The following is a 21,028-nucleotide window of genomic DNA, read 5'->3' on the forward strand; positions in this document are numbered from 1 at the left end:
ATCTTCTATAGTTTTCTAGTGGTTGCCAAAATTACACTTGGATATTCAAAGCACTGCAAGGAAAATGCTGAAACCCCCCCTCCCACACCGTCCTAGGTGTTCAAGGCCCAGTTAAAAGCCCATCTCTTTGAGAGTGCTTTTGACTCCTAACTCCTCTCACCTTGGGTTCTGCATCCCCAACCTTATATTGTATTGTTTGTCCAAGTTAAATTGTAAGCTCTTACGAGAAGGGACCATCTATAAATGTCAAAATGTACAGCACTGCATATGCCTTTCAGCACTATATAAGTGATTATTATTATTACCGTGTTTCCCCGAAAATAAGACCTTTCTTCCTTGGGGGCGTGGCTTAGCGCGCACACAAAATGGACGTGTGATCGCGGCGCTCCTCTTAACTAGGCAACGGTTGTTAAAAAAAAAAAGTTTTCCCCTTCAAGCCGATTTCGGCGAAAAATATCAAAAAGAAGAGTGGGAGCATGGCTAGCACCCAACAAAATAAAAATGAAACTGGTGGGTCGGCGAAAAGGCAGAAGCAGGATCAAATTACCCCGAGTAAGGTTCCGCTTCCTGCTGAAGAGTCGGAGGAGTTAAGCAAAGTTGAAGTTATGGAGGAACTGAGGCAAATTAAACAAATGCTGAAAGAGAATGTGAGTAATATGGCTGAAATGAAGGAAGAAATACTGAATATCCACAGACAAATGGAAATAACTAATAAAAGAACAACAGAGTTAGAAGCTAAAATGGAGGGTTTAGAATGTGAAGGAAAAAGATGTAAAAATGACAGTTTGGAACTGATTCAATTGAAAAATCACCTGGAAGATTATGAAAACCGAGGAAGAAGAAAGAATATAAAACTTTTTGGAATGCAGGAAAATTTGGAAGGGAAAAATGCCATACAGTTTTTAGAAAATCTAATTCCTAAAATACTGCAGTTGGATTTCAAACAGCCTTTGGAAATAGAAAGGGCGCACAGGATTCCAATAAAAAATATGGAAAATCAAGGGAGGCCAAGACCATTAATATTCAAGATGTTAAGATACCAGCAAGCAATAGAAATTTTAAATGCTGCCAAGAAAGATAAAAATTTAAATTATAAAGGATCCAAAATATGGTTTTTGCCTGATTTTGCTAAAAATACAGCAAACAATAGGAAGAAATTCCTTGAATTGAGACCTCAATTAAAGGAAAAAGGATATAAATATGGGTTGTATTACCCAGCAAAAATGAGGGTATCTTGTGGGGATAAATCTTTGTATTTTGAAGATCCGGAAAAGCTAAAGACCTTTCTTTCAAAATCAGAACCTATGTCATTTTAGGATGTTGAAATGAAAAGAAAATATTAAGACTGGTTTGATGGATATTGAGAAAAAAAAATTTAATGTAAAAAACTATGAGACTTTGGAGTGTTGAAAAAAGAAGAATATGAAATAAAGAACAGGAAATAAAATGGACAAGGGAAAAAGACAATAAAAGAATATAAAGAAGTAAAAGCAAGAAGGATGGACTGGAAACTCAAGAGACTGAACTTTAGAAGATTGAGAGATGGATGGCTGGAGTAAAGAGTGAACAGAAAGGAATAAAGAACTTGAATAATTAACAAAAGGAGAAAAGTGAAGAATGGACAAGATAATAATACAAATGGGAAAAGAAGAAAGCAGAATGGATAGATTAAAAGGATATTAAATAAAATGACAATTGGCAGTCAAGAGACTTAAGAGAAGATGGATATAGATAAGAAATAAATATGAAAGTTCAGTTAATTTAATAAGTCAGTAAATGAAAAGTAATGAATGAAAGGACAACAAAAAGAAGAATGTAGAATGGACTAATTATAGACAGAAAAGATATATTGACATTTAGATGCAAGTAAAGGAAAGGAAAATGAATAATATACAAGAAAGATACATAATATGAATTTATTGGTAATTGAAGATGACTAAAAGATTAAATGTAAAGTTTGATTTTGTAATTTTATAGTTTTAAAAGGATTGGATTTTAATTGGAAAAAAGGAAATGTATATATAAAAAAAATTAATTATAAAATGAAAAAATTATTTTTCAGAATGAAATAAAAATGTTTAGATATAAATAGAAGATAAAAATTATAAAATTGTAAACAATTTTTAAAGAAGTATATGAAGATATGGATATTTATTTTTAGGTATTAAAAGGATGATAGGGGTTGTTGGATTAGAGTGTATGAGATATAGGAAAAATGATAATACTTTATTAAATATATGTTTATGATAGAATTTTATTGTATGAAGTAAAATATGAATTTAAAGATTGGTGAGAAGATAAAGATGCATTAATGGAATGTTAGGAGTTAAATATGGTTATGTGATTAAAGGTTAAATAACAGATAGAGAAAGTAATTATTTTAAAATGGTTAAAAAAAAAGATTTTATGATTAGAAGAGAGATATACTAAGATACATTGTGGAGGGTTGGTGAGATTGTCTTATGAAATGATAAAGGGGTTATTAATAAATATTGGTTGCCTGGGGGGGGAGGGGGAAGTTGGGGTTGCTGTTCCAATGTGTGTCCTTAAGCAGTCATTATATTGGGGGGGAGGGGGGAAAATATGGGCTTTAAAGGTATTACTAGAATGATTAAGGAAAAGATTAATAAGGGAGTGGGTATTTTAGGGATAAAAATGTGTGTCATTGAGAGAAGTTCTTTAGATCTTAAATATGAAAGAAGGAAGGAAGAAGATTATGATGAGAAGTTTAAAATATATTATGTCTTTTAAGATATTTTCTATTAATGTTAATGGCCTGAATCATGTAATCAAAAGGAAAAAGGTATTAGCATTTTTAAAAAAGCAAAATGCGGATGTTTATTGTTTGCAGGAGACTCATCTGAATATAAAGGAATCACAGAAACTAATGGGTGGGTGGGAGAAGGAATGTTTTTTTGCTCCAGCAGTAGGTAAAAAAGCAGGGGTAGCAGTTCTTATAAATAAAAAGTGTATGGCCAACTTTAAGGTAGTAAATTCAGATCCACATGGAAGATGGTTACATATTGATATAAGTATGGGAAATAATACCCTGACGTTGTTCAATATATATGCCCCTAATTCGAATCAATCAGAATTTTTTAAAAAGTTGCAGAATATGTTGTTACCACTGGCTGCTTCTAATTTAGTGGTGGCTGGAGATTTTAATGCTGTAATGGATCCATTGTTGGATAAAAAACCAGGTAAAAGTATAAAATCTTTAGGTTTAGATAATTTGGCTCAATCATGTGATTTGAAGGATATATGGCGTATTCTTCATTTTAATGATCAGGAATTTTCATTTTGTTCACAGGTTCATAAATCATTTTCAAGAATAGATTATATTTTTATTTCATCACATAAGGTGCAACAAGTGATTAAGGCTTCCATAGATCATATTATTATTTCGGATCATGCGGGAGTATGGATAGAATTACAATTAGAACAATTAGAGAATAGAATACCTCTTTGGAGATTTGATAATGCATTGCTTGTGGATGACAAATTTTTGGAAAATTTTAAAACACAAATTAATGATTTCTTCCAAATAAATTTAGTGGAGGATACATCTATTGAAAATGTATGGGACGCATTTAAAGCGACCATGAGAGGTCATATTATATCTTATTCGGCTTTTGTTAGGAAACAGATTAAAATGCAGTATATAAAGTTAGAAAAATAAATTAAAATATTAGAAACTAAATTGGTAAGTAAATGGGAACATGAGGTATTGCAAGCTCTTTTGAAAGCAAAAGGTAAATATAATGAATTAGCTTCAAAAATGATAAGAAGAGATTTGTTTTCCAAGCAGACAATGTATTATGGAAATTCTAATAAGGCGGGAAGATTATTAGCGAATTATCTTAAAGCAAAAAAAAGAAGAACTAATATTAATGGGATAAAAGATGATAATGGTATAATAACAAATCAAACGGATATAATTTTAAAACAATTTCTAAAATTTTATAAGGACTGTATTCTTCCGAGCCTTATTTGGAGAGGCAAAAAGATGGTACAAATTTTTTAGATTTAATTAATGGACCTATGGTTCCTGATCATATAAAACGGAGTTTAGATGAACCTATATCATTAAAAGAATTAGAAACAGCATTGAGATCTCTTAGAGTTGGATCCGCTCCAGGTGGTGATGGTTATACAGTAGAATTTTATAAAACATTTCAAAATGTCCTTTCCCCATATTTACTAAATTTATATCAGACACAACTTATAAAAGGTGATATTAAAGGTACTATGGCTGAATCAGTAGTAATTGTTTTGCCTAAGCCAAATAAAGATCCTACTTTGGTTTCGAACTACAGGCCTATATCTTTAATAAATGTGGATAATAAACTTTTGGCGAAAATTTTGGCTTTGAGATTAGCCAAAGCTCTCCCACATATTATAGACACGCATCAGACTGGTTTTGTTGCTAAAAGGCATTCCTCTAATAACTCTAGATTATTGTTTCATATGTTAAATTTATCCAAAAAAATGGATGAACCGGCTTTTACAGTTTCATTGGATGCAGAAAAAGCGTTTGATAGGGTAGAATGGAATTTTATGTATCAAGCTTTAGAATGGTTTGGTATAGGTTCTGGATTTATACAAATGGTAAAAACATTGTATAGCTTCCCGATTGCAAGATTAAATATTAATAATAGGTTATCTGAAGGTTTTAAATTGCAAAGGGGAGTTAGACAAGGTTGTCCTTTATCTCCTTTGTTATTTGATGTTGTATTAGAACCCTTATTGTTAGCAATACAGCAAGCAAGGGGGATACAGGGTATTCCATATTCTGATATGGAATATAAAATTTCGGCATATGCGGATGATATTTTACTTTATTTGAGAAATCCAGAGTCTACCTTATCTTGTCTATTAGAATTAATTGATATGTTTGGTAAATTTTCAGGTTATAAAATTAACTGGAGTAAGTCGGAAATTATACCTTTAAATGTTCATTGTGTAAAAGGACTATTTGATGATTTTCCGTTCATATGGAAGGAAGAAGGATTTAAATATCTTGGTATTCAAGTTAAAAATACAATTGAAGATACTGTAAAAGAAAATGAAAAATTTGTATTAAAAAGAGTTACGGAGTTGTGTGAGCAATGGAACCCTTTACATATTTCTTGGTGGGGGAGAGTTCAAACTATTAAAATGATGATGTTGCCTGTAGTTTGTTACCAAATGAGTATGATACCTATTTATTTTCAGGGGTCCTTTTATAAAAAGCTTAATAGCATTTTAACGAAATTTCTTTGGCTTGGTAAAATACCTAGAATAGCTTTAGTAACTTTGCAAAAATCAATTAAGGAGGGAGGGGTAAATTTTCCAAATTTTTATAGGTACCATCAAGCCTATATTTTACGTCAGGGTATTTTATTGGATCCTCCCAGAACTTATAGATAATGCACCGGATTGGTTGTATTTGGAATGGCGCCTTATGTTTCCCCTAAATTTAGTTCATCTTCCAAGTATCAACATGCCTAGAAGATACAGAGAAAATAAGATACTAATGGATACTTGGAAAACGTTGAGGTTTATTAGTAAATTAACACTTATCCCAATAAACAAGTCAACTAATCAGTCTTTATGGATAAACTCCAAGATCAAAATTGGCGGAGCTCAAATCCTTTGGAAGAACTGGATTATTGCAGGCATTCGGTCTCTAAATGATGTTATTTCAGAAAGTAAACTGCTGGAATTTTCACAATTGCAACATAGATTTGGTCTTAGTAAAACACAAAGTTTTAAATGGTTGCAATTGAAGCAGGCCATTCAGGTTGGGTTCCCTGAGTGGAAAACATTGAATAATCAATATAGTTTAGAGTTCTTATGTTTCCAAGCAGACTTCCTAGGGCATCAAGCCGCATTGTGGTATAAATTAATATCTGGATATTTGAATAAAAAACCAAAAAATGGTCTAAGAGACATTTGGAGCATTGAGATTAAGCATCAAATTACTGCATCTCAATGGCCACTAATTTGGTCTTGGAGAATGAGATGTACAGTGTCAGCATCTATGAGACAAACTTGGTTCTTTTTATTACATAGAGCTTTTTGGACCCCTACACGTTTGCAAAAATTAGATAGTTCTAAGTCCAATAAATGCTGGCACTGTAATCTGGAACCTGGGACATTGGATCATTTACTGTATCATTGTCCCTACATTAAAAGTTTTTGGAATGCAATTTGGCCACAAATTAATAAATTGATGGAAAATCATGTAGCAATATCATATGATACAGTGTTATTTGGAATGATGATGAGAAAAAAAAAGTCAAATTTCACCAGAAAATAACAAGCTTTTATTAGTCATGACAGGGGTTGCCATTCAGCATATAACCAATAACTGGAAGAATCATAGTAACCTTAATTATACATTTTGGTGGAATACAATTTGTCATATATTCAAAATGGAAAGAGCAATAGCAATACAAAGAGGGACATATCCTAAATTTATAAAAATATGGGGGCCATTGACAAAATATTGTAGTGAATGAATAGTAGGATTTCTCTTCTTCTTTTCTTCTTTTAGTTGTCTTCTTTATGGCACACATGGAGGAGGGGTAATGAAAAAATTTTACATAACATGTTATAATATGGTATAAAATATGTATAAGGTGATTGGAAAGTACTTGAAGGGTGGGGGGTGGGGGAGGGGATAAAAATATGTTTAGAATATTATGTAATAGATATAAAAGTGATATTGTGTATTCATTAGTTGTAATTCAATATTTTGTACACTTCATGTAAAATATGAAAATGAATAAAGAATTAAAAAAAAAAAAAAAGACCTTTCTTCCTCTCCCCCTGTGGTTGGGTCTCTCTCTTCTCCTTACCTCCCTCACTCTAACCTTCCATTGCCTGCCATCGGTGCTAGCGATTAAAGCACAGCACTGTTGGCAGACTAGCCGGCTCCAGTCTCTCCCAGTCCCTACTACACCGGAACAGCTGATGTAACTTCCTGTTTGATGCAGCAGGAATTGAAGAGACTGCGAGAGACTGAAACTGGTTAGCCTGCTGGCAGTGCTCTGCTTTAATTGCTAGCACTACCAACAGGCTATGAAAGGTGGGTGTGAGGGAGGGATACAGTGGACCACAGCAGGGGCCATAGGTGGAGGCTTTGGTCAGGCAGCAGCAAGGGAGATCTTATGGGAGGGCGGCAGCATGGGTGGCTCTCTGAGGGGGGCAGTGGCAGCAAGACAGCCCTCCAGAGTGGGTACAGTGACAGCAGCAGCAATGGCAGAGGCAGCTCTATGACTGTAAGCTAATCTTCCCCCAACATTGTCTTCTGCCTGACTTCACTTCTGGTAGAGTACACCAGAAGTGATATCAGTCAGATGAAGAATGTCACGACTGAAAGGAAGGTGGGCCAGACTGCGTTAATCCTGTTAATTTTTTTAAGGTCAATAAACAGTTAACATATTAATGTGTTAATACATTAATTGTTCAGCTCTAATATAAATATTCACCAAACTGTCCCCACTCACAGAAGATTACTGGATTTATTATTTGAGGACTGTTATGCTGCAGAATCTGAATTTGGAGGTTGAATGGCTGATGTTAATCTGACCAGGATTCTGTGATCCATCTGACCAGGATCAAATGATCAGCTTTAAAAACTTACAGAATACAGTCATCATCTTTGGCTGATTTGAGTCTTGTACTATTGGTATATTAGACATTAGTGTGATGATAATTGTTTCTATAATGATAAAAACTAAAATATTTAATAAGATTTTCAATATTTGATAGTTTTTAGGCAACAGTGCAAGAATGGCATTAGCGGGAGAAATTTCCTTAATACAGCCATTCTATGGTGAAACATGAATTTTTGTTAGGTTTTTTTCTTGCCAAGCCAAGTTTCTTTAAATTATCAAATGAAGATAAGTACTAATCTATATGTTTATGAATCTCGAAAGAGTAACAATTGAATATTGATAAAAAAAATCAGTACCAATGAGGATCATATAGCCAGTTCCTTTATGCAGTGGCGTACCTAGGGGGGGCGGGGGGGCGGGCCGCCCCGGGTACCAGCCCTGAGGGGGTGTTCCCGGCCTTGCCGCTCAGTCCCCCCCCCACGCCCGAAGGACCGCTCGCCCCACTGACCTTCCAGCACACCTATGAAGCAGCCCGCAGCAGGATCGCGACGTCAGCAATCCCTCAGCTGCTTGGGCGCTGCTTCCTGCGCCACGGTCCCGTCCTCCTCTGACGTCAGAGGAGGGGGCGGGACCGCGGCGCAGGAAGCAGCTCCTAAGCAGCGCAAAGATAGCTGACGTCGCGATCCTGCTGCGGCTGCGGCTGCTTCATAGGTAGTGCGGGGAGGCCAGGGGGGCGAATGGTCCTTCGGGGTGGGTCGGGGCATCAGGCCTTCAGGGTGGGGCGGGCGGGCGGGCAGGCAGACTTTCAAGGGGGAGGGGGGTGACAGGCAGGCAGGCAGGCCTTCAAGGGGGGGTGCAGGTCTTCGGGGGGGGGGTGCAGACCTTCAAGGGGGTGCAGGCCTTCAAGGGGGGGACAGGCAGGCAGGCCTTCAAGGGGGGGGACAGGCCTACAAGGGGGGGGACAGGCCTACAAGGGGGTGCAGGCCGACAAGGGGGGGGGACAGGCCTTCAAGGGGGGACAGGCCTTTGGGGGGGTGCCAACCTTCAAGGGGGGGTGCAGGCCTTCAAGGGGGGGGGGGACAGGCCTTCAAGGGGGGACAAGCAGGCAGGCCTTCAAGGGGGGGACAGGCCTACAAGGGGGTGCAGGCCTACAAGGGGGGGGACAGGCCTACAAGGGGGTGCAGGCCTACAAGGGGGGGGACAGGCCTTCAAGGGGGGACAGGCCTTTGGGGGGGTGCCAACCTTCAAGGGGGGGTGCAGGCCTTCAAGGGGGGGGGACAGGCCTTCAAGGGGGGACAAGCAGGCAGGCCTTCAAGGGGGGGACAGGCCTACAAGGGGGTGGGACAGGCCTTCAAGGGGGTGCAGGCCTTTGGGGGGGTGCCAACCTTCAAGGGGGGGGACAGGCCTTCAAGGGGGGACAAGCAGGCAGGCCTTCAAGGGGGGATCAGGCCTTCAAGGGGGGGACAGGCCTACAAGGGGGTGGGACAGGCAGACCTTTAAGGGGGGACAGGCCTACAAGGGGGTGGGACAGGCAGACCTTTAAGGGGGGACAGGCCTACAAGGGGGTGGGACAGGCAGACCTTTAAGGGGGGATAGGCCTTCAAGGGGGGGCAAGCAGGCAGGCCTTCAAGGGGGGGTCAGGCCTTCAAGGGGGGGGACAGGCCTTCGGGGGTGCAGGCCTTCGGGGTGGGTGCAGGCCTTCGGGGTGGGTGCAGGCATTCGGGGTGGGTGCAGGCCTTCGGGGTGGGTGCAGGCCTTCAGGGGGGGACAGACCTTCGGGTGGGGGGTACAATCCTTCGGGGAGGGTGCAGGCCTTCAGGGGTGGGGTTTAGGCCTTCAGAGGGGGACAGACCTTCGGGTGGGAGGTAAAGTCCTTCGGGGGGGTGCAGGTCTTCAGGGGTGGGGTGTAGCCCTTCGGAGGGGGGACAGACCTTCGGGGGAGGGGGGTCCTGGTGTAAAAGTACACAGAGGGAGAGAGGGAAGGGGGGGTTCAAAGATACGTGCATATGCCAGACTTTGGGGGTTAGAAATAATGGGTCTAAAAACAGAGGAGTGGGAGAGAGATGGTGCATAATGGGATTTAGGGAGGGAAAGAACAGAAAGGGAGAGAACTTGGAAACAGGAGATGGTGTGGAGGGGGGATAGAGATACTGGATAGGAGGATAGTTGGGAACAGAAAGGGAGAGATGGTGGATCCTGGGGTGGTGGGGAGTTGAGAAAAGGTGAATCTGTGGATGGAGACAAAAAAAAGGAAAGATGCCAGATCTCCGGGAGAGGGAAGGGAAACGGAAGGGGAGAACAGAGATGGCAGACGGATGGTTAGCACGGAGAAAGGAGACCCTGGCAAGCAAGACAACAAGAGCCTGGGACCAACAAGATTTGAATATTGATCAGAGAACAAAAGGTAGAAAAAAATAATTTTATTTTCTGTTTTGTGATTACAATATGTTAGATTTGAAAAGTGTACATGAGACAGCTTGAAATGGGAACTTTTCTATTTTTGTGAATGGCAAGGCTGAGTTCAGTTAAAATATATGCTTTATAAGAAAATATAATAATGTGTTTTATAAAGTTTATAAGCATTGCTGGCATACTCGGTGAGGTGTTCCTAGTGTTGGTGGTGGTGGTAGCATGTCAGTGTGTTGAGAGGAAGAGGTAGTCTAGGTACAATGAAAGTAAATAGCAAAAATGTTTGAGTAGATAATTAAGGAAATCTTTTTCATATTGCTTGCTTATGGACTGGGAAAAAAGACTGTTCAAGCAAATGTCTCCAGAACTGCTTTAATGGAAAAATGTGATTTTTTTTTTTTAAGTACTTTGTGAAATTTATTGTTGTTGTGAAATTTATTGTTATACTTTGTTTAAACTTAAAAAGCAGTGTCATTAACAGTGAATCTAATCGAAAAATCGATTCAACAGGGTGAATCGAATCGAATGAAATATTTTTCTCTGAATCGGGCAGCACTATTGGCTACCATGAGAATGGGCTACTGGGCATGATGGACCATTGGTGTGACCCAGTTAGGCTATTCTTATGTTATGTTCTCATCTGTAGGGGCCTTTGTTTTCACTTCTTATTTTAATGTATTTTTTTCCTGGGAACTTATCAGTGTTTTTTTATAATGGGAACAAAAATGGAAGAGAATTAATGTGTGTGGAATGGGGGGGTAACTAATTTCTTCAGCTAAATAATTCAATCCACTTCAAACAGACATAGGAGAACTCACGCACCATTCACACACCCTCCAACCAAAAACGTCAAAAGAAAAAAACTGTTCGACAACCTCCTAGCCATTCGAGCTGCAACACTTGACCCCCAACTCTACAACCTATTGACCTCGACCACAAACTACAAAACCTTAAAAAAAGAAATAAAAACCCTTCTATTCAAAAAACACATAAAACCAAACTAACATAATCAGAACTGTCCCAAGCATCACCTGCAACTACTCCATATGTACTTCTGATGTCATGACAATTCAGACATAATTTATGTTATGTTATGTTTGGAATAATGGTTACATAAATGAGGTTCAATAAAAGAAAATTTTCACTGCCTGTTTCTATTCTGACCATTTATTCCATTTCATGGTTATTGCAAAAAAAAAAAAAAAAAATTTTTACATGGGGGGGGGGGGGGTGTCAAAAAATGATGGGCCCCGGGTGCCACATACCCTAGGTACGCCACTGCCTTTATGTACCGTAAGTTTTTATCAACAACAGTTTCTGAGGGTTTGATGTAAAATCTTCTGTCAGTTGGAGTGGAGACAATTTGATAACTGCCGTCATAGCTAAGCCCTGTTCTAAAATGCATTTTTTGTAAATGCCAATTTGGTGGACTCTAATATATCTGCTATTCATTAATTTACATATTCAGAAGATGCAGGATTTTGGTTTTAACTTGATATTTGTACACTAAGGGGCTCATTTTCAAAAAAGACTTTTTGACATCTTTGTGATCGTTTTGTCTCCAGTGTTAGAGGCGTGTTTTGGGCAGGATTAGCACTTGGACGTTCTACAGTGATAATCAAACATTTTACAAAATGTTCAGGGCACAATTTGGATGTTTTGGGCTAGACCGGTTTTTAAAACAATTAAGGCCCAAAAAGGTACCCTAAACTGACCAAATGACCACTGGACGGATTAAAATATCCCCCCAACTCCCCCAGTGGTCACTGACCCCCCTCCCACCTCCAAATATCTGCATAAAACAGTATATACCTGTCTCTATGACAGGTGCAGATAGTCCTAATAGAGCTGCAACCAGGTCTCTGAAGTAGCTTGGTGGGCAGTGCAATGGATTACAGAGAAGGGGACCCAGGCCACCCTAACTAGTACACTAGCAGAATGTGTGAGCCCACCAAAAACCCACTGTGAGCAGAGCATGGCATAATGGTTAGAGCTACAGCCTCAGCACCCTAAGGTTGTAAGTTCAAACTCCACACTGCTCCTTGTGACCCAGGACAAGTCACTTAATCTTCCACTGCCCCAGGTACATTAGATAGATTGTGAGCCCACCGGGACAGATAGGGAAAATGCTTATCTGATTTGTAACCTATTCTGAGCTCCTTTGGGATGGACAAGCTAAAAATTAAATAAATAAATGAATAAATATGTGTGACACCTGCAGACATAAGGGTTATTGGGGTGGTACAGAGGTATGTACACTAGGTTTTGAGGGGGTTTGGGAGGGCTCACCATATAATGTATGGGGGTTATGGCGAGATGTGTATCTAGCACCCTTAATGTGAAGTTCACAGCACTTCCCCCTAGGGTGCCCCACTGCTCTGCTGGCATGTCTATGTGGTTAGTCCATTAAAAATGCTGGCCCCTCCTACATGCAAATGGATTGTTTTGGACCTTTTTATTTGGATTTTTTTTCTTTTCAATAATGGCAAAAAAAGAGACATGTAGCTGGACAAGATATCTAGCTGGGCCGTTTTCAGAAAAAAAAGATATTTTGTGGGTTTGAAAATGGACATTTTCTCCACTTGATTTTTGGACATTTTTCTCAAAAGGTACAAAGTCCTTAGATGTCATATCGAAAATGCACCTCCACACTCTCAGTAATACATGTTCAGAAGTAATACTGGACAAAGTTATGCTGTTATGGTTAAATAAACATAACAGCATAAGAGCATGGCAAGCTTCTAGCATTTGGAAGGTAAACTTTACAAACCTGCAGTTTCACACCCATTCTCTTTAAAAGGCTCAGAATTTCCTCCAGCTCCTTCATGCCATGTTTTATCAGCTGGGAGACACCAATTTTCTGCCTGATAAGTGAGTTTAACATTGGGCTGAGATCCTGAATATCTCCTTTCTGCTCCAAGAGTCGATACAGACGAGCCAGCTGAGAATTTAAACAGAAACAAAGAAGTATCTCATTAACACAATAAAAAAGCATACCACATAAGTACACTCCCATGTATAATACTGGTTATCAGAGTTTAAGTTCTAATCATATATCCATATCCTAATAAGGGGTCCCCATTTTACTACAAACTTTTTTGGGGATCTGAAATCTCATCAGCTGGGCTATCTTACAAGGCCAAATTCTATATATGGTGCCAAAAAAAATCAGCCCCAATCAGAATGGCACTTAGCACAATTCTATGAAAGCACTCACTATATATAGAATCACGCTTAGCAGCTGTATGCGACATAACATTTAGATGTACCCGCTTATGTCAAGGAAAACCAGGCATAAATACCTGTACCTAAGTTGTGCTTGGATCGGGTGTATCTATAACAATGCGTCTAATTTCTAGAACACTCATGATCCATCCATTCTCCTCCCCTGGCTATACCCGCTTTTGAGATTCATGCACTAGAAGTGACGTGCACAAAGATGTGCGTGTAACTTCTAATTAGTGCCAATTATTTTCAACTATTAGGTGTTAATTACCAATTATCAGGAGAGATTGGCTTGTTAAACAATTGCATGCACAAATCAACTGTTCGCACTGATTTGCGTGCTTAACTTAGGATGCCATATATTGAATTTGGGTCTCAATGTATTTTAGGAGACAGTATTGGAATAAATCATTTACTGCAGTTTGTGTTGTGAATTTCTGTTATCTCCTATTTTTTTGCAATCTACTGCACTCATGTTTGTATTACCAGTAACCCATTTTAACCCCTGCCCATTGTACCTGGTGCTCTGGAAACTGTACTACTAGGCACACTTTGGGCTAGATTCACTAACCCCCGATTCTGTGTCCGATCCGTGCCTGATTGTATGCAGGCTGACACTAAAGGCCTACATGCAAATGGGGACGATTATTGATATGCCCCCCCCACCCACCGCACGGAACGCTAGACAGCCATCCATGGCCTCTACCTCAGCAGAGACGGAACGAGGCTACTTGCAAGCAACATCAAGAGAGAAGTGGACATGTTTTTAAACTAGGAAGAAAGGGAAAGCCGACAGTCAACAGAGAGAGAGAGTCGATGGTTCGGGAACCGGTATACCCAGTGGATACCGTGTAAGAAGATAGAGGGAAAGACTCACCGGATTACAGGCACAGGATTACAGGATCGTAAAGGACACAAGAGGGAAGGAAATGCAAGAAAGGAACAAGCCGCAAACTCAAGTGTATGTACATGAACGCAAGGAGCCTTAGAAATAAGATTGGTGAATTAGAAGCCATGGCACAAAAAGATAACATTGACATCATAGGCATCACGGAAACATGGTGGACTGAGGAAAACGTCTGGGACACTGTGCTACCGGGATACAAACTATACTGCAGAGACAGAGTGGCTCAAAAAGGTGGGGGCCTTGCCATATACATAAAAGAGGAAATTGAATCTGCTGGAGAGAACACGCCACAACTGACGGAAAAGTTAGAGTCTCTATGGGTCAAAATTCCATGAACAAATGGCCTGGAAACGAAGATCGGCATCTACTACCGACCCCCCAGGGCAGTCCGAAGAAATTGATAGAGAAATGACAGACGAGATTAAACGCAACTGCAAGGGAGGAAACACAGTTATCATGGGTGACTTCAACTATTTGGGAATAGACTGGAACCTAGGCACCTCTGGCTACATTAGAGAGACCAAGTTCTTAGATGCTGTAGGCGATTGCTTTCTGGAACAATTTGTCAAGGAAAATACTAGAGGAAATGCAATTCTGGACTTAATTCTAAATGACCTGCAAGGACCAGCACAAGATTGGTATACAATCGGTTTGGTTAGTGAATCTAGCTTTTTGTCAGACTTGTAATACTTGGTTAAAGTGCCTAGAAAAAGACAGTCTGCTCTGCATGTTACTTAAGCTACTACTACTTAAGCCAGTAAATCACAAACTATGTGCTGCGGCGAGATAGAAGCCTGTCACTGCCGACACAGGTACCAGCACCTCTCCTCCTCTCTGCACCCCCCCCCTCCCCATGTGATGGAAAGATTTCCAAAACCAGACAGTTTGTCCGGGTTTGGGAAGGCTCCTGAGCTCAGGACTGAGTCTGGAAGGCCTCTGAGCATGCATGGACACCAACGTGATGACATCACGCACACACGTGTAATGTCACTGGTCAACATCCACGCATGCTCAGAGGCCCTGTAGATATAGTCCTGAGTTTAGTGTGCCATGGCAGAAAAAGTTTGCGATACACTGACTTAAGCTGTATTATGGAATGATCCATTGCCAAGAAAATGCAAGATACCCTGTAACTGCTAATTCCAGTGCACTCTCTTAAACTGCTGCTGGATAGATGTCACATTTTATTACTTTGTACAGGAAAAAAAAAAAAATTACTCTTGTGCCCAACCCACAGGGCTATGGAGTTGGTAGATAAATCCTTCAACTCTGACTCCTCAGTTTCTGGTACACACAACTCCAACTCTAATACCCCAAATTATCTCCGATTCTGACGTATTTCCATCAACACTGAAGGAGATATCAGGGAAACATATACTGTCTGGGCAATCTGTTATGATGTCTGGAGCTCCTCGATTTAACTGATTGCATGCTCTCTCCCACTATCTTGGCTTTCTTCACCTTCTGCAAATTTTCCTGTTTCAGGGATTCCCATCACATGTATAACCAGCAAAAAAAGCAAATCTGGGTATCTGCCTGCTGAAATCAATTCTATTTTTATTTCTACCACTATAGTCTACCTCAGGCCACAAAACCTGCACACAAATGGTTGATCTTTTTTGAACATTTTATCGTATGCGTTATGTGCACAAAAAACATGAATTTGATTTTTTTTTCCTGTTCAAAATTGTGCGCTGAAAACTCAGCTCCCCTTTTAAAGGTCACAGGCAGTGTTATACTCGCAAAGAAAAAATTGCAGTAAATCTTTGAAGATGCTAAATTTTCAAGCCTTCTCTGACTTGGAAATTCAATTTCTTGCATTATGCCTGCCTAAAAATCTTCAGTGTACTCTGCATTGCGGGAAATCAACTAACAGCCTCATTATTGTTAATTTAAATGTGCTGTGTTCCTGTATTGTGTGGCCAGAAATATGTACAGAAAATTTGTGCATGCACCTCTCAGGTCCCAGGAGAGGCAGGAGTTATACTGTATCAAGGGGAGAGAAACTGTCAGATAGAAATTACATTGTAACCAGATGGCCTGGACCACCTGAGATGTTTTACCCTGTAACCAGCCTGAACTTGAGTATTTTATTATATTTCTCTTCTAAAAATATCTTTAGAAAAAAATCAAGTCTCGATCAAATGCTGTAGTCGCCTGCTTGTCCCTCCCTTCTGGGCCTTGTTCCTCTTTCTTACCAGGTACCAATCTGCCTTGATTTCAACTGTATTCCCTTCTTCTAGAGCAGTGATTCCCAATCCTGTCCTGGAGGACCACCAGGCCAATTGGGTTTTCAGGCTAACCCTAATGAATATGCATTGAGCAGATTTGCATGCTTGTCACTTCCATTATATGCAAAACTCTCTCATTCATATTCATTAGGGCTAGCCTGAAAACCCGATTGGCCTGGTTCTAGAGAATGACACAGGGAAAAAATTTGTCCCCATACCCGCGACCACCGTCACTTTCACCGCCTCGTCCCCGTGACCACTGTCCCCGCCCCATCACCATAGCATCCATACAAGTCTCAGTACGGCAATATTTAGCTTATTCCTTCTTTATAAATCAAAGTTCTGGCTGATGAATGGGATGGGTGGGGGAGGGGTCTTTTTTATATGCATTTGACAATAATTGTTAGAATGTCAAGTGATTTGTACGAATTATCTGATTTAATATTGTACACTTGTTGCAAGAGTTAAAACTGAATAAAGAATTAAAAAAAAAAAAAAAGTTCTGGCTGCTGAACTAGAGAAAGAGATGTTCAGCTGGCAGAGCTTTGTTTATAATTTTTTTTAAACACAATTAATATACTACTTTATCCTAAAGCAAAATAAATAAATAAATAGAAATTTTTTTTTTCTTCCTTTGGTGTCTGGTTTCTGCTTCCATCATCTTCTCATTCAATTCCTTCCATCCACTGTCTATCTTCTCTCTGCGCCTTCCATTTTCTGTGTTACTGTGCCTATCCCTTCACCCCCCCCAAATTGGTCTGGCACCCATCTTCTTCCCTCTGCTCCCCCATAGTCTGGCATCGCTGTCTTTTTCCCTTACAGCGTCTTCTCCCCATTCTCTCTTCCCCATTTCCCAGTGTTTTCTCCCCTCTTTCTTCCCCAGTTCCCTTCAGGCTGCTTCAGCATCTTCTCCTCTCCATTCCCCCACCCCCAGCACCCTTCTTACAGTCCAGCAGCTCCCTCCCACTGGCCAGCCGTGTATCTCCCTCCCTCTCTTCCCCTTACCTTCTCTTTTTGGTGATTTCTATAAGGCTATGCCTTGTATTGCAGCCGGAGCCTTGAAGTCGCGTTGCGTGTGGCTGCTGGAAAAGTCTCCTCCGATGCAACCGGAAACAGGAAGTTGTGTCGGAGACTTTCCAACAGCCACACGCGACACAACTTCAAGGCTCCGGCTGCAATACAACGCATAGCCTTATAGAAATCGCCACAAAGAGAAGGCAAGGGAAAGGGAGGGAGGGAGATGCATGGCCGGCCAGCCGGCTGGAGAGAGGGGGCTGCCGGACTGCACGCTCGTTCACTGCACGTGCTCACTCCTTTAACTGCGGAGACGAGACCATTCACCACTCCACGGGGCAGTGAATGGCTTTGTCCCCGTACTTGCGGTGACCTTTTTTTTGTTACTGTTTGCCGGGTAACAACCACCATGTCATTTTCTGCCTTCTTCTCTTCCTTCTTGTGCCCTGATCTGATGTTGTCTCCGCCTGCTCCCCTAGCCCCAATTTGCTAGTAGATCAATCAATGCCTTTCACTTTGGCCAGCCCCAGCACAGATCCAACTAATTTCACTATATATATTTAACTGATATCTAGTTGTACTATAAGGGAGGTCTGGGCCAGTCAGGTCAGACATGGTATTATATTGTAACCTTTTTTGAGGGGGGAGGAGGAGCTCTGAACTGTCAGGTTGGGTGTTATAATGTAACCAACTATTAGGGATAATCTGACTGGATATTGTTTGTTAACTTGAAGTGGATGGGGAGGTGGCTTATGGAAAATAAAATATGAGTAATACACTTCAAATTAGACATGTTGTGAAGAGCAGTATATAATCAAAACCATTTTGTATAGAAGCACTTTACTAATCTGGATTGAGGAGAAGAATCAATCAGATATATTTTTTTTTACCTGGATTAATGGCTATGACCCTCATACACAATTTACATCTATTGAGAGTAAAGAAAAGAGTTGCAACATCCCCCTTCCATTACAAAAGCTTCCATCCAAGAAATTTACATGAATATATCCTGCTCAGTCAATTTTTACATCTCTGATGCTATGTACCTCCATTGAAAATGTTAAATTTCAGACACCGGGTTAAGCATCAATGATTCTTGCTGCATAAATAGCCTAAAAGGTTTCTTTTAAAAGCCTATAAGCAGGCCCTCATTCCTCATAGGTTTTTATTATAGAAACCATGTACAAAGGGCATTCAATAATTATTCTGAGTATGAAAGTAGCAAGCGCATAGAAACAACTCTGTACATGGTGTGACATGTCTCAAGGTTACTCATACACAGTTGCGGCTCAGTGCGAGTCTAATATTCTAAGAGACAGGATGTCAGAAGAGTCCTCATGTGAATCAAGAAAGAAACTGCTAGATTTGTATCACTGTTCAGTGATAAAATTTCTCACAAAAGAAGGGAAAAATCCAAAGGAGATCCATGAACGCATGACTGCAGTTTATGGTGAGTCTGCCCCATCATCTTACAAAGTTATGGAGCAAGCACTTTAAGTGGGATAGAGAGTCCACTGAAGATGACCCTCATACTGGATGGCTGGAAGTAACTTCCACAGAAATATGCAAGAAAGTCGAGGATTTAATTTTGTCAAATTAAGGTTTCCCAAATAGCTAGCTGAAGAAATGGGCATCATGGCAGGTACAGTTTGGAAAATAATTCATGAAAAGTTGGGAATGTCTAAGGTTAATGCAAGATGGATTCCAAGAATGCTGACGCCAATTCAGGCCACAAGGCTCCAGTGCTATCAGGAGAACTTGGAGATGCTCTGTAAAGACCAAGTGAATTTTGTTTTAATTGTTTGGTGACTGGAGATGAGACTTGGGTCTATCACAGAGATCCTGAGTCCAAAATGGAGTTAATGCAATGGAAGCACAAGTCATCTTCTACCCCAAAAATGTTAAAGACAAAAAAATCTGCAGGCAGAGTCATAGCAACTATCTTCTGGGTTGGTGAAAAACTTTTGCTTCTGAAGTTCATGCCACACAAGACAACCATAACCAGGAAGAGTTATACCAACACAATGATCGCTTTGCGGGAGTCAATCAAAGAGAAAAGACAAGGATAACTCACAGCATGTTTGCTGATTCTTCATGACAATGCGACGGCGCACATGTCACGACCATCACAGGCTGTCATCTGAGAATGTGGATTTCAGCAACTGAATCATTTACCCTACAATCCTGACCTGGCTCCCTTGGATTAATTCCTGTTCTGAATTTTGAAGAAATCTCACCGTGGACAGCAGTTGCCAAGCGATAAAGACGAGACGTCCCGATTTGAAGGTCAAACAGAAGAATTATTTTCAAAGGGGTTAAAGTCATTGCAGGAAAAGTGTATGAATTGTATGGAGCTATCAGGGGACTATATTGAAAAATAAAACAACAATTTTTTGAAAACTCTTTTCTGTCCTACTGAGGTAAATTATTGAATGCCTCTCGTACCTCTAATGCCCAGGATGCATTAATACGTGCTCTGTGGTTTCTTTTTCAAATCTGGCATTTTACAAATCTCACATATAATATTGCGGTCCTTTTACTAAAGCGTGCTAGCCGTTTTTGCGTGCACTAAATATTAGCGTGAGCTAAACACTAACGCGTCCATAGGATATAATGGACGTGTTAGCATTTAGTATGTGTAATATTTAGCGTGTGCTAAAACGGTTAGCGCGCCTTAGAAAAAGGATACCTGTATTACAGATAAATTAGGTATTGTGGCCCACTGTAATGCAGAACAGTCCTGTATATCTATCACAATGGCACCTCTCACCAATAGCATCCAGACGTGTGGCCCGGACTGGAGCCACCCTGCAGGACCGGATTCCAAGATGGAATCAAAAACAACACAAAGTCATTATCATCTATTTCTTCAAAAAAAACATAAACATATTTATTATTCCTGAATTCAGGTAAGTAGTTTTCTTCAAACGTTTGCTACATTGGTCCGAATGTTCAAACAGCTTCCTCTCCCAAAGAGAAACAATTCAAATAGGACAAAGCCAGTATACTAAACAGTCTTTGCCTGGTCTTCAGAACTGAGGACACTTCAGCTGTGTCCAGGGTTTGTAGTCCAACTCAATCCAAACCCAGCCTGCTACTAAAGCAGGCAATTTTCAAAATCAAACAACAAAAAAAACAAAACAACAATCCAGTCTTAGGCATTTATCTTCACCTCCCAGAAGTGCCACAGTTTCTACAAGCCTCTGGCTAGTTCCATATATTGCCAGGAAAAACCAGGGAGTGATAGGTTTTGCACACAGACAGTCAATAGTTTGACTCTCACAATTCCCACCCAGGATAACAGCAAAACCCCTCCCCATTAATCACTCCCCAAACTTGCAAACAAAATAGCAAGCACAAAAAGAAAAAACATTCTCTAAACAGTCCAGCATCCAAAAATCACACTCACTGTTTAGAAATGGAGGCAAAGTCCACCTGCATTGCTTCAGTGTCTTGAGGAGCAAATTCTGACCAACCTTCCTCCAATTCCATAGGTAACTCTCCAGGGAACACAGGATCTTCAACCTGACCTTCCTCTAGCACCTCCATTGGAACGGGGCCATTGCTCCTGCTTGGCTGAGAGGACTCTTTAGGGAGGAAAGGTTTAAACCTCCTCCCTAGCTGGCTTCCCTCTCTGT

At 40.4% G+C, this 21,028-nt stretch overlaps 1 protein-coding gene across 1 annotated transcript in view; it reads right to left on the bottom strand.

Moving 5' to 3' along the window:
• EIF2AK4 (eukaryotic translation initiation factor 2 alpha kinase 4) overlaps positions 1-21,028 on the bottom strand; it is a 271,684-nt gene that overhangs the window by 59,236 nt on the left and 191,420 nt on the right. The window contains exon 28 of the mRNA XM_033953235.1: positions 12,784-12,954. Within this exon, the coding sequence (XP_033809126.1) occupies positions 12,784-12,954 (171 nt within the window). The remainder of the gene's footprint in view (positions 1-12,783; positions 12,955-21,028) is intronic.

The sequence above is a fragment of the Geotrypetes seraphini genome, chromosome 7, assembly GCF_902459505.1.
Source record: "Geotrypetes seraphini chromosome 7, aGeoSer1.1, whole genome shotgun sequence".
NCBI classification, from domain to species: domain Eukaryota; kingdom Metazoa; phylum Chordata; class Amphibia; order Gymnophiona; family Dermophiidae; genus Geotrypetes; species Geotrypetes seraphini.